The sequence below is a fragment of the Chaetura pelagica genome, unplaced genomic scaffold (assembly GCF_000747805.2).
Source record: "Chaetura pelagica isolate M959 unplaced genomic scaffold, ChaPel_1.0 scaffold132, whole genome shotgun sequence".
Classification (NCBI taxonomy): domain Eukaryota; kingdom Metazoa; phylum Chordata; class Aves; order Apodiformes; family Apodidae; genus Chaetura; species Chaetura pelagica.
Window position 1 is genome coordinate 770013 of NW_009952709.1, and position 14304 is coordinate 784316.

Genomic DNA, 14304 nt, shown 5'->3' on the forward strand with positions numbered 1-14304 from the left:
GCTGCCTCCGGTGCCCGCGGGGGCTTTGCCGTGGGGCCGGTCTGGGCTCCCGGGGGCTGGAGGGAGTTCCCGTCCGGTGCTGAACGTTTAGGGGGGTCTTTTCTGGGATAGAACCCTGCTCCTGGGGGGGAAGGTTTGAAATCCCCCAACATCAGCGGTTCCCGACAGGAAAACTGGAGTGTTTTTCCTTTTAAAGCAGTATTAGTTTAAAACAAATGGTTGTTTTAATATTGAGCTTTATATTTGTGAGCCTTTGGAGAAGTTACAACTTGTCTTCCCTGGCTTGGGAAACTTTTAAAATTGTGTTCTCTCTGCACATCGTTGTGGGTGAGAATAACTTATTTTGTTGTAGCTCAGTCTGGGACTAGAAAATAGGTTTGTTCTTAACATGCACTGAAAGGGTGAGGGGGTTCCAGCAAGGCTTTGACAGGGAGAGAATCCTTATTTCCAAAATCTTCTAAAATGGGGGATTTTTTGGAGGTGGGACTGTGTTCTGCTCAGTGCCTGCAGTGGGTGCTGTGGCAGAGCTGCAGTTGGGGTCCAGGAGCTGTGGCAGAGCTGCAGTTGGGGTCCAGGAGCTGTGGCAGAGCTGCAGTTGGGGTCCAGGAGCTGTGGCAGAGCTGCTGCCAGCAAACACCGTGGTTGCCCATCCCTCCCCTCTGGTGGCCCAGTGTGAGGTCATGGGGAGCAGTAACAAGCTGTGAGTGTCCTGGGTCTGTCTGGTCCCTGGTGCAGTCCCTGAGCATTGGTGCCAGCACAAAGTTCTGGGGTGGGGAAGGGGACAGGGTTCCCCCTTAGGCTGGTGTGAAGCTGAAAACCAAGCCTGGGTGGCTGGACAGAACATCTGCTCAGCGCAGGGCACAGGTCCTGGCCCCACAGGCTCACAGCTGGACAGTTGCTGCTCATTGCCCCAGTGGGGCTCCTGCTGTGCACAGCCTCCCTCTTCCCATCTTCAGGAAGGCTGGACTTGATGATCTTAAAGGTCTTTTCCAGCCTTGGTGATTCTGTGAACCACAGCAGCAGGGCTGGTTGGGTCCCCTCACAGGTTGGAAACAACTCAAATCCCACGGAGGTCAAGAGACCTCTAGGAGACAAGTGTTTAGTGTTGGGTCCTCCTTGTGTCCCAGTGCAGCACGTGCTCTGCTGCTCCCTGTTGGGTGTTCTCACAGCCTTTCCCTTTTCCCTAGGCTCGGATGGAGGTAGATGCTGATGGAAATGGTGCTAAAATATTTGCTTATGCGTTCGACAAGAACCGCGGCAGGGGATCCGGGCGCCTCCTGCACGAGCTGCTCTGGTGGGTACCAGGGGGAGAGCTGAAGCTTCAGGGGCTCACACAGATGGAGGTTTGCTGCCACCCACTTGTCTGTTGTTTATTTCTCTGCCTGCAGTATTTGAAGTCTTTCAGGAGGCTTGCAGCTGGGAACCCAGCACAGGTTTGCCCATAGATCTTGTTAGGGTTTGGTTTTGCACTCAGCCTCCCGACAGCTGAATCTCCATAAAAACCTTATTCCCAGGGAAAACAGTGATGGGTGAGTATCATTCTGGTAGAGGCTGTTTCAATCTGAGAAGTGCTCCTGAAACTTCAGTGCAGGGGACTGGCTTCACTTGGTGGGTTGAAGACTGACCTTGTGAGCCTTTTTTTTGGTCGCATGATAGTCGGGTATGTCTTCTTGGCACCAGGGAGAACTGGCAGAGCACTGGAGAGAGATAGAACCTCTGATAACTTAAAAGTTTTTTTGTTTGGCTCTGGAAAGCTGCCTCAAGTGGTGCTGATGATCCTTCCTATCAGCTGCTATGTCTTATTTTCCATATTCCAAGAGTTGTTTCTGGTTACCCTTTGTAGCTGCCAGTTTAGATTCAAAGTGAATTTACTGGCTTGTGAGAGATTAGCTCAGCCAGGGAGCTAATGTGTTGCTCATGGGTTTGTAGGAAAGACAGGGTATGCTGACAAGAGCTCTTATCTCTTTTAAAAGCATTATTAGATAAATTAAGTATGTTTTCTGTTCAGTTCCATAAACTAGACTTAGTAGTCAAAATACTGAGGATACAGCTTCTTGTTCCATGTGCTTTTGTTCCAGGTTTCTTTTTCATCACCAAACTAATCCCTGTACAAGAGGAGGCAGACAGGAAGCATATCCAAGACTATTATTATTTACAGTCTGCTCATAAAATATGGATTTTAACCTGCACCTGTTAATGTTTAATCTTGTTGCAACTATAACTTTGAAAATTACTACAAAGTTGGCTACAGTATGTAAATCACTGTCAGCTACTGCTAACTGTGAACCTCATACAGTAATAATTGTTGTAAGTAGCACTAATACAGCACCTTAAAATTATTCCAGCTGACTGTAAAAGGCTGTAGATGATGACAGTGCAGCCAGTTGCTTATTACACAGCTCAGTCATTGCCTCTTCTGGCTTGTTTTACCTAAATTAGGAAATAATTCTAACTTGTTCAGTTAGGTAATTCAGATTGTGTCACTCCAGCATGCACTGGTGTTAAAAAAAACAACAAAACAGATTCTTTGTGTACTAGTGGTATTTTGAAAGTCTCAGAGATGAGGTGTGAGCTGTCAGTCAGGTAGAGCTGCAATTCTGAAGTTGGCAAGTCAAATTCTTTGACTAGAAGATGCAAAGTATTTTGCTCTTTGAGTTAATTAAGTTTGAACCCTTTGAGAGTGTAGATTTCACTGTGATCTTTAATGACAAGCAAGCACCATGCAGGTCAGCACACCCTGGTGTCTTCAGAAAGCCTTTTGGCTGCAGGTGCTTGGTGGCCTCTGCCTTTGGAGGACAGGAGAGATGGGCAGTACAGTCAGTCCTCTCTGGTGTGAGCCTTGCTGCTTGGGGGAATTAGAAGCAAAGAACTTGATTTACTGCAGGTACAGGAGTGTAATTTAACTGTTCTCCCCCAAACATAGCCCAAAGAAGTCTTCTTACTGAAAAAAACGTGACTGTATGGTTTGCTTCTGGTTTAAGTCAGTAGGCCTGTGTTGGTGCTACTGCAAGTAAAGCAGATTTTAAATTATTTTTTAAAATTTAGTTAAACAGGCATCTTTGTTCACATAGTATGGACCTCAGGATAGGAAGTTGGTGGCCACCAAAGCTGCAGTGATGACAGGGACCTTCTCCCACTCCTCCCCCAAAGCCCTCCCCTGGACCTCTGCAGAGCATGAGCTGCTTGGGAACCACCAGCTGAAAAATACCCATGTTTGCTGCAAATGCTCTTTAGGAAGAACTTCCTGCAGCCTCTTGCTGTGTTCTCAGGGTGGACTGTTAGCTCCTCCAAAGCAGGGTTTGAAAGCCTCTGGCTGGGGACCTGCAGAAGGACTCTGTCATCTTCTTGCCCTGTTCCCTGTATAGATCCCAGCTGCTGTGTTTTGGCAGGGTGTAGTGATGTTCCCTGGGGAATAGCAGCATCAGATTAGTCATAAGTATCACTAACTGTGTGTTCAAAAAGACATCTAAGACCTGATTTTTCTTTTTTTTTTTGCAAAGTTGGCTACAGTATGTAAATCACTGTCAGCTACTGCTAACTGTGAACCTCATACAGTAATAATTGTTGTAAGTAGCACTAATACAGCACCTTAAAATTATTCCAGCTGACTGTAAAAGGCTGTAGATGATGACAGTGCAGCCAGTTGCTTATTACACAGCTCAGTCATTGCCTCTTCTGGCTTGTTTTACCTAAATTAGGAAATAATTCTAACTTGTTCAGTTAGGTAATTCAGATTGTGTCACTCCAGCATGCACTGGTGTTAAAAAAAACAACAAAACAGATTCTTTGTGTACTAGTGGTATTTTGAAAGTCTCAGAGATGAGGTGTGAGCTGTCAGTCAGGTAGAGCTGCAATTCTGAAGTTGGCAAGTCAAATTCTTTGACTAGAAGATGCAAAGTATTTTGCTCTTTGAGTTAATTAAGTTTGAACCCTTTGAGAGTGTAGATTTCACTGTGATCTTTAATGACAAGCAAGCACCATGCAGGTCAGCACACCCTGGTGTCTTCAGAAAGCCTTTTGGCTGCAGGTGCTTGGTGGCCTCTGCCTTTGGAGGACAGGAGAGATGGGCAGTACAGTCAGTCCTCTCTGGTGTGAGCCTTGCTGCTTGGGGGAATTAGAAGCAAAGAACTTGATTTACTGCAGGTACAGGAGTGTAATTTAACTGTTCTCCCCCAAACATAGCCCAAAGAAGTCTTCTTACTGAAAAAAACCTGACTGTATGGTTTGCTTCTGGTTTAAGTCAGTAGGCCTGTGTTGGTGCTACTGCAAGTAAAGCAGATTTTAAATTATTTTTTAAAATTTAGTTAAACAGGCATCTTTGTTCACATAGTATGGACCTCAGGATAGGAAGTTGGTGGCCACCAAAGCTGCAGTGATGACAGGGACCTTCTCCCACTCCTCCCCCAAAGCCCTCCCCTGGACCTCTGCAGAGCATGAGCTGCTTGGGAACCACCAGCTGAAAAATACCCATGTTTGCTGCAAATGCTCTTTAGGAAGAACTTCCTGCAGCCTCTTGCTGTGTTCTCAGGGTGGACTGTTAGCTCCTCCAAAGCAGGGTTTGAAAGCCTCTGGCTGGGGACCTGCAGAAGGACTCTGTCATCTTCTTGCCCTGTTCCCTGTATAGATCCCAGCTGCTGTGTTTTGGCAGGGTGTAGTGATGTTCCCTGGGGAATAGCAGCATCAGATTAGTCATAAGTATCACTAACTGTGTGTTCAAAAAGACATCTAAGACCTGATTTTTCTTTTTTTTTTTTGCATTTTTTTTTAGAGCAGTTCCCACCACACTGCCTATACCCTGCTCAGGTATGGCTCCTGTTGGCTGGAATTGCTGCTGGCTGCACCTGGCACTTCAACCACAGGGCCTCACTTCTCAATTTATCTTTTAAAAGACAAACAGAACAGTGTCCAGTTAATTCTCTGAGAAGTTCTGGGTGAAGCATTTAGCCTGACATCTCAGAGGGACTCAGGGGTGCTGAGGGAGGCAGGAGCTGCTGCTCTGCAGGAACGTTGGCTGCGTTACCCAGGCTGGAAGGGACTGGAACACCTGCTTGATGAGGAAAGGCTGAGAGACCTGGGGCTGTTCAGTCTAGAGAGGAGACTGAGGAGGGATCTAATTAATATCTATAAATACATGAAGGCATCAAGAAGGCAGGACAAGCTCTTGTCACTTGTGCCCTGGGACAGGACGAGGGGCAATGGATTCAAACTGGAGCCCAGGAAGTTCCACCTGAACATGAGGAAGAACTTCTTTCCTGTGAGGGTGGCAGAGCCCTGGGACAGGATGCCCAGAGAGGCTGTGGAGTCTCCTTCTCTGGAGCCTTTCCAGCCCTGTCTGGATGCCTTTCTGAGTGACCTGCCCTGGTTTTGGTCCTGCTCTGGCAGTGGGTTTGGACTCAATGATCTTGGGAGGTCCTCTCCAGCTCCTAATATTCTACTATTCTGTGATTCTGTGACTGTTTCTTCTCTGTCCCCTTCTGCAAGGAGAAGGCAGATTCCTTCACTGTACATCTCTGTAGAGGTCAGGGACAGGGGGGCTCCCTGTGCTGGTGGTTTTTGTCAGGGTTTGCTCATGGGGAGCTGTGGGTGCAGAGCTGGGCTCTGGGAGCAGTGGTTGGCATGTGCCACTGCTGGGACTTCCTGGTGTCACAGACTCTTGTAATCCTTCTTCTTTCCCCAAGTCCAACCTTTCTTAAACTCATCATCTAATAAATATAAAAAATATTTCTCAATTTGTCTTAGACTCCCCCTCATCCCTTTCCCCCCCTGGCTGGTTTGCTCTTGCTCTGAACTTCAGTCTCCTCCTCCCAGATTCCTCCTTCATATCTATCCCATCTCTCTTGCTGGCACTTTGTCCTGGTCTTAGTCTAAGAACCTTAACTCCTTCCCTGTCTTCATTTCTGACCAGTTCTCCTCTTCATCCACTTGGGCCCCTGCACCTCCTGGGTTCCTGCTTGTAGCCCTCAGGGTTCCTCATTTCCTTCACCAACCCTCTGGTAGCCTTGAACACCACAAAAGTAGCTTTTCCTCCCTTAAGGCATTTCAGCAGACTCCTTTCTGTAGTTTGCTTTTATGTGGTTTATTTTGAGCTTTTTTTTTTTTTCCCCAAAAAAGGGAGGATTTTACCCCTTTTACTTTCAAAGGGAAAAGCTTCTCCCTGCTCTGTGGAGGCCCAAAGGATTCCCTCCCTCCCATGGGAGGCTCCATGCTCTGTCCTCCTGCTGGGCTGCTGCTTATAGCCTCTCCAAGGGAATTTTACTCATTCAATTCTAGGAAGTTTGGGGCATTTGTGAATTTCAAGTGTCTTTCTTTCCCCCAGATGTGTAACTTCACCTTATCTGGATGGATTTTGACAAAGAAAACAAAAGACTACATCTTGCTTTGTCAGTCACTTTTAGGTGAATTTCCCCTGTTCTGGTGGATAATGCCTTGTAAAAGGAAAAAAAAAAAAGGGAATTTTTAAACTCAGACACATTGTATCTCTTCAAAATTGGGTGAGCTGCTTGAACTGGAACGTTCAGTGGACACTGAGCTGGAAGCAGCAGCCAAACCAGGCTTGGGTGGAGTTTTAAGTAGCTCTTGGAAGGGTCTCCTAGAAGGAAAGGTTGGGTAACCCTGGGACAGCCCTGTCAGTTCTTCATTGTCCTTCTTGATGCTGCCAGTGTGTTCTCTGTGATGTGAAATGAATCCTGGCATAGCTGACATGATTTCTGTCCAAGCCTGCGTTTCAGGCAGGATGGGAATTCCTGCAAGAAGTGCTATGGAAACTCATCCCGGAGTAAGGGTGCTTGATAGTGACCTTCATGAAATAGAGGAAGGAGAGATGAAAGGAAGGTGGAATGGGAAATGAGAATGGTTAGAAGGGAAGAGGGAAGAATCCCAGTAGGATGTAACGTGCAGCCATCCCCTTGCTGATAGTCCTCCTTGGTCTGACAAGTTTCAGTAGATGCCCCCTGGTCAGCCAAGGAGTTACTTGCTGTGTGTTACACACAATTAGAGTCTAAAAAGCCTTTGCATACTTGGTGAAACCACTGTCCTGTTCCTTTTTAAGAGACATTTATTCATAAATACCAAACTTGGCTTTTGCCAGGCCTGCATAAATGCGTCTGATAAGAGTTTCCTATTAAAATAATAAAGCAGTATTGGCACCTTCCAAGCCTATCCTGAGGAACACAATCATTACATGGGTGCTCTTGCAGTAACTGGAGCAGTAGTCTCCAGAACTTTCTTTGCAGTATGCTTCCAATTAAAATATACCATGATTGTCTTTTGAATAAACTCATTTATAATGGAAATAACCTCCTGGAAGAAGTCTCTTTCCTCTGGGAGTTGATAGAGCAGAAGTAGCTACTGTTGGCAACCTGAGTTTTACTGCAACTGTTTCAGGGACAGCAGACTGGAACCTTCTGGCATGAGAGTGGTTCTTCACGTTGGAGCTATGAGGTCTGGTTCATCACTGACCTTTCAGTTGGTTTTGTCTCCTCCAGGGAAAGACACCGGGGAGGGATTGCTCCTGGATTTCAGGTGGTGCATCTGAATTCAGTCACCGTGGACAACCGCCTGGACAATCTGCGCCTGGTTCCTTGGGGTTGGAAACCCAAAGCTGAAGAAATCTCTAGTAAACAAAGGTGAGTTGATGTTTGGCAGAGGGTTGCCATCAAAAAAGTTGTTGATTTTCCCTCCTTTAGTGATTTTAATCTAGTATGATCCCTTTTTTAATTTGTCCTTGAGCTGCTCACACCTCACTGTGTGTCTTAGCTTCCTGGGGAGCTGAGTTAATGTTCATGGTGGCTGCAAAGGACCTGTAACCCCATGGTGTTCCTATGCAGAGGTCCTGCTGTGCCAGGTGTTGTCACCACGGTGAGGCAGGAAGCCTGGGTCCTTGTGATCCTCTATTTGAGTTGAAACCAGAACAGGTTTCAGCTTCCATTGCCTTTCACTAGTAGGTTGGGGGAACTCCCTGCCTGCCATGTTGCACTAATTGAGCTAAGAGTTTAGAGCAGGTTGAACTCTAATGTCAGAGTGGATTTAGTTCGTCTGTGATGTAACACAGGCATCCCTGGTTTTGGCAGGAGACCCAGAGAGACCCAGAGACTTTGCTTCACTCTAGACACTTCTCTTGAAACACTTGCAGCACCCATGAGACAGTTTAGAGCTGAATAACCTGGTTTTGAGAAGGTGCAGTGAATGGCAGTGATGCTGCAATGATGCTCCCAGTGGTTCTGGGAGTTCAAGAACAAGAAGCAGACATCAGGCCATGTGCACAGACATCAGTTTGCTTGATGGAACTGCTTCTGCATAGTTACTTTAAAACTTGATTTTAACTTAGGCAAAAATAGCCCTGAAAAGATCCAATATGTGAGGAGCACGAGTAGTTTGAGGCTTAGCAGCCTAAATACAATGTTAACCCTACTTACTTGATTAGTTAATTTGGGATCAGTTTTCCTTATATGCTTCTTAAGAATTTATGGACCAAATTGGTCCTATGTTGTTCTTTTTACAGGGAACAAAGCCTGTATTGGCTGGCAATCCAGCAACTTCCCACAGACCCTATAGAGGAGCAGTTCCCAGTGCTGAATGTAACCCGGTATTACAACGCTAACGGGGACGTTGTGGAGGAGGAGGAGAACTCGTGCACATACTATGAATGTCACTACCCCCCGTGCACAATGATTGAGAAGCAGGTGTGTCCAGGAGTTGAAAGTGTGCTTGGCTGCCCTGTGTGCCTGGGGATTTGTTCCTTAAAATGGAAAGCTTCAGACGTGCCATGTAGTTGGTAAAACCCATCTTTTAAACTGTGGGTTTTAACTGAGGTTTTTGTCAGCCTGAATCCTCAGACTCTGCAATAATTTTCAGTCTCAGAATGTGGTTTTGACTTGGGGCAGTAAATGACCTGGTGGTTTTCAGGGAGGAGTGTGATTTCTGCAGATGTATGAAAAGCCAGGTGTGGAGGTGTTCCTCTAGGGACCCTGAGTGGGGATGAGCAAGCAGCTGGGTAAGACAAGAGAACATATTGTAACTGGTTTGGGGCAGTAGTGGAGTGAAACAAATAACATGCTTGACCTTTCATGAGCAGGGGGTGAAACAAGTAAAGCCACTGGTATCTGGGGGTAACTGGGAGGTGTGTATAGTCAGGGAATGAGATGTTGAAGGGCTGTGCTGCTTTGTCAGACAGATGTCCTTACCTAGGGGTAGGAAGGGCTTTTCCTGTGAGAACGAGTGCTGGGTAGGCTTAAATTGATGTGTTCCACTTTTTCCTGTGGGGAAATGAATGTTTGCAAGAACTATTTTAAATACCCTCCATTTGGAAAAAGAGTGAGCATTTCCTTTTATTTGAGTGCATAGGAAAGCTTCCTGGGTAACCAGGTTTGGCAGTGGCTGAGCTCATGCAGTCAGTTCTGAATGTAGAGGTGTGTGTGGCTGAAAAGAACTGAAGTTGGCAAAACAGGAGCAGCGTGAGAAAAAAACGTGAATGGATCCAATATTTTGCTTATAAAACCTGTTCTGTGAGAGCAGCATCAAAATCAAACAAATGTTCCTAGTGGGGTGTTCATGGCTGTGATAACAGCCTCCTGGGGAGGTGGTGCTGAGGGGCTCACTGGTGGTGTCTTGTCTTCTTCCTAGTTACGTGAATTCAACATCTGTGGCCGCTGCCAGGTCGCCAGGTACTGTGGGTCCCAGTGCCAGCAGAAGGACTGGCCTGCTCACAAGAAGCACTGTCGGGAGAAGAAAAGGACCTTCCAGCAAGAGCTCGGACCAGAACGATGACCGGGTGGCAGAGGCCTCTTAGCAGCAGGATTCCTTCTCAAAGGCATTGGACTCTTGCTTTTGCACAGTAATGACAGACTGCTTAGTGAAGCCAGAGGCACTGAAGAATTAAAAAAACAACCAACCAACCCTGTGATGCTTGAGCAGAATGGCTGACTGGACTAAGCCAGCTCTGACTGGTGCTGTGGAAAGGGATTGGGTCTACCCTTCCAGTATTATATTCTCAAGCAAAAAGACTACTGTGGAGGCTCCAGGCAGGAAGCTTCTCGTTATTTATATGTTAATACATTTGTAAACTCATGTACAGTTTTTGTTAGAAATTCTTGATAGGACTCATTAACTGTAACGTTCAGATGAGAACACGTTGTTGGCCTAAAAGTTTAACAAAAAAACAAACAAACAAAAAAAGTCATGTAGCAAAAGCTTTTCCTCCTGTGTGGCTAGAGGTGTCTGTGGCAGTGCCGAGGGCAGGAGGCTCCAACATCAGCAGGACTCTGCATGGAAGTTATACTTAAAACAACAAAAAATAGGGGCAAACAAAGTAAAGGTCAGAATGAATTGGTGTCTGCTCTCTCCAGCTTTCTCCCATTCCCTTCCAGCTGCTCTCAGAGGGGAGGCTGGAAATCCCTGCTGGGTGGGAAGCAGAGCAGCAGGAGCTGGAGCAGAGGGTGGGGAAGCCCCTGGGGTCTGTGCAGGCAGGCTGAGCACGGGCTGCTGGAGATCCTGCCCCAGCAATCCTGAGAAAGCTGAGTTAGCTTTCTTGTTGTGAAATAACCTTTTGTGGCTCAAGAAGCTGTCAGGAAGCTCAGGCAGGTGTGTGTGGATGTGGGGGCCCTTGTGGCTCTTGTAAGCAGAGCAAACACCCCAGTGACATGCAGAGATGTTGAAGTGACCTAATATTTGGTAATTTGAGTTATTTATTCACTAAAGAGATCCTATCAATCCAAGAAACACTTTTGTATTATTTTTTTTGTAATGTAGTAATGAGTAAAAATAGTATGGGGTGAGGATTTGGCTTGAAGAGTGCACACCTGTTATTCCATTCAGACATTTTTTAATGTATAATCTGAAAGATTTTTCTTTTTCATTTTTGCCTTAGAAGTACAAGGAATATCAGCTGAGTTTCCTGAAGATCTGAAGGGATGATTTAGTGCCAGGTGTTAGTCTTACTTCACAGTAGAATGTGAGCTGCTGAATGTTTAATACAGAGCCTTTCTTGGAGTGCTTAGTGAAATAGGTATTTATTTTTTTGTAAAAGCCATTAAGAATTTAGTTTTTCAATCAGGATTCACTTTGCCACTTCATGTTGCAATGTTGGTCTTGCTTGTATTCAATTTGTTAGAAAAACTGAACTGCTGTGGACTTCCAATATTACATTATGTTTCTAATATCTGCACAGGAAGTTCTTAATGATGAGTGTTTTGGGGGGGTTTTTGTACTTCGGCTTTAAGCTTCTTGGGAAATAACAAAGATCTGAAGTTTCCTGCTGGAAGTTCCCTGGGTAGGAACACTGTCAAGTTGCAACTCTTTAATTCATGGTTATACTGTAGCTTTTCTGTTCAGGCAGCCTAAAATGCCCTTTGGTGGGAAGAAGTCAAGCAGGACTTTTCCTAGAATAGGTGATACTTTTGGTTTTTGAGGAACCATTCAATTATTTGGTTTCCATGAACTGCACAGTTTGGGATGAATATAAAATGGGACATGAGGAATATAATTTATTTTTTTTTAATTTGAGGTAATCCATTGAAAAGGGCAGAAGTATTGAGGGGTTTTTCCTTGCCTGGTTCAAAGGCTGCTCTTTGTGACAGCAATTTTCTGTTGTGTTACCCTGTTGAGCAAACTGAAGTGGTGTCTTAGGGCATTTGAACACACGTGCAGCACCAAGCAGGGAAAATGGCCACAGTTAGTCCTAATGTTTGTGAGGTGGTTGCAGGGAGGACCAAGCTGGACTGGTGGGGCAACGTGTAGATTCCTCTTGAGCAGCAGAGGAAGGGAATGAAGGTAGGGTGAGACTTGAGCTAAAATGTCTGTTAAACTAGAATGGAGGGTGCTTGGGGCAATCCCCATCCCAGTGACTGTGGGAGGGAAGGGGTGAAATGGATGAGGAGGGAAGATTCTCACTAGGTTAGAGGGATGATCATCAACTAATGAAAAGTAACGAGTTGCCTGGACATCCTGAAAGGGCTTGGTGAAATAACACGGGTTCTGACTTCAGTGTGTGACCTTGGACTCCCCGCTGTCTCTGTCAGGGGAGGGAAGTGAGGATTCTGACTGAGGACCTCAGGAAGGTCCCTGGGGCAGCAGTGAGCAAGTCCCTGCCTGCAGAGCAGTTTTTCCCAATTAGTGTGGGATGTGATGTGAGCAACAATACTGGCAGCCACCAAGATCATCTGCCAGAGATCGTCCCTTTCTGTGGGGTGTGTCAGAAAGGAACTAATCACACCTAAAAGTGGCAACTCCCCTTCATACAGCCTATATGTTTTTTCAAAGAATGAAGGTCTCATGGAGTTCCTTCTTTTCTCATAAAGAAACTAGGTGGATATCCTCAGGTGAGCAAGTATTTAAAAAGCACAAAGCAAGAGTCCATGGTCATTTATCTTGGAGCAGGTCTGTGCAGTACTGGTAAATGAGCTGGCTTTCCCTGATGGAGATGCTCTTCATCTAAGAGGTTTCCTGCAGGGAAAAAACCCCAACTGCATCTCTATTCCTTGGTTCTCTGAAGCATGGGTACTCTTTGTACACACCCCTGGTTCACCTCTGGACCAAAACAAGGCTTAACAAGTCAGGTTTCCTGGGTAGGAACATCTGTTTAGAAGAGGAGGTCCAGAGGACTTCTGAGAGAGAGAGAAGGGGAGAGGGAGGGAGAGAGGGAGAAAATGAGAGCAGTGGGTTAGGATCAGGGTACTCTTCATAAACAGCCTGTTGTACAGCCATCTACCTCTGAACTGTGATGTCTGGCAAGCTGCTTGGGGATCCGCTGGTCTGCTTTTGGGAGACAGAATTTGGCTGCTCAGGCCTGTGCAGCCCTGCTGGCTTGGGTTTGTCACCTGCCATGTCCTTGTGAACACACGTGGTGCCTCGTGCAGCTGGGGGGGATGAACGTTCCTGCTGGTGGGTCACACCAAGTTGGTCTGGAGTCACCAGCAGTGGGTGAACATCTGTCTGGTGTCAGCCAGTTCCAGGAGGAACTTCCAGACCCTTTGGGAGGGTCTGGAGAAAGATTTCTGCCACAGTTGCTAAGTGGCAAACCCAGCTGATGTCAGGAACCCTCAGTGTGACTGGTGCTGGCTGTATCAGAGGGGTGCACATGCCATGTAAACAATCAAATGTTGACACCTTCCCCCCAGGAACTCTCCTTCATATCAAAACATGCAAAAGTCACAATTCAAACTGATAAAAATCATGGCTGGCTTAAGGAGCACAACATTTGAATTAAATGTATTGCAGGGCTCAGTGTTTGCCTTTTGAGCAATTTGAGCCTTTAATACACCCACAGATCTATATTTTCAAGTTTTCCTGGTGGTGATTTAATTTTAAATGCATCTAGGGAAAGTAAGAGAGGCAGGTACAAGACTGAAGTGCTTGCAGGTGGCACAGAGGCCATGGAAGAGCATGGTGGGGCCAGGAGCAAGGGGTTACCACCCACTGAAACAGAACTGAGAGGTCAAAAGGGGTTGGATGTGATTAAACAGCAGCATGAGGGATGCTTGCAGGGTAGGGAGAAATCCTTTGTAAACTGGTGTCCAAATGTAGAAGATAGAAAGAGTAAGATTTGGTAGATGAAGTGTGAAAAAAATCAAACTCCAAATTAATGAAAATGGAACATGAAGAAGAACAAGCAGGGGACAGTTGCTTGAACTTGGAAAATACACTTGGTCGTGACTTTAATCAAGGAACATTAAAAAAAAAAAAAAAAGGCTGGTTTGGGGCACATGCAAAACCAACTGTTTGAAAGATGGGAAAGGGACAGGTAAAGGGAGGTTGTTTTGGTGGAGGGAAGTCAGCAGCTGGATGGCTAATATATTAAAAAGTAATTGAGAAAAACTAATGAATCAGGGAGGTGACACTGATTCAATTATTCGGTGTCATAATAATGTAATAAAGGTTGGGTCAAGGATTGCAGAAGGATCTTACGAGACTGGCAGGTGAAATGCAGTGTCAGTAAGTGCAGCGTTGCTTGTGGGAACCCCTCACCCGCTGAGCCAGCGCTGGCAATCTTCACTCAGCAACGCTGGGTGAACCCTCTGGGTTGTGAAACCCCGTCCTGCAGGCGCGTCTGCCTGGGGAGCAGCAGCAAAGGGAGCCCAAGGGCAGGAGGGGGGAGCGGCGGCAGCGCAGCACGGGCTGCCCGGGCTGCGGGGGCCGGGAAGGGCAGGGCAGGAACGGGGCCCCTCCGTGCTCCGAACAGCACAGAGACATCAGTCAGGTCTCTCCTTCGGGACAGAGAGGAGCGACAGGGACGTGGGGAAGGTCTGGAGAGCGGGGATGCCGAGGGGATGTCGGTGCTGATCTCCTCTCGTGAGCAGCTGCCGGGGGACA

At 46.5% G+C, this 14304-nt stretch overlaps 2 protein-coding genes across 2 annotated transcripts in view; both read left to right on the forward strand.

The window, feature by feature from the left end:
- The first annotated feature begins 1193 nt into the window (after positions 1 to 1193).
- ZMYND19 (zinc finger, MYND-type containing 19) lies at positions 1194 to 10308 on the forward strand. The gene is made up of 4 exons (XM_009994305.1): positions 1194 to 1294; positions 7485 to 7625; positions 8501 to 8681; positions 9622 to 10308. Exons 1-4 carry the CDS (start codon positions 1194 to 1196, stop codon positions 9763 to 9765), a joined length of 567 nt encoding a protein of 188 aa, XP_009992607.1. The 3' UTR covers positions 9766 to 10308.
- Positions 10309 to 14261: 3953 nt separating this feature from the next.
- DPH7 (diphthamide biosynthesis 7) overlaps positions 14262 to 14304 on the forward strand; it is an 8159-nt gene continuing 8116 nt past the window's right edge. The window contains exon 1 of the mRNA XM_009994338.1: positions 14262 to 14267. Coding sequence (XP_009992640.1) covers positions 14262 to 14267 — 6 coding nt within the window. The remainder of the gene's footprint in view (positions 14268 to 14304) is intronic.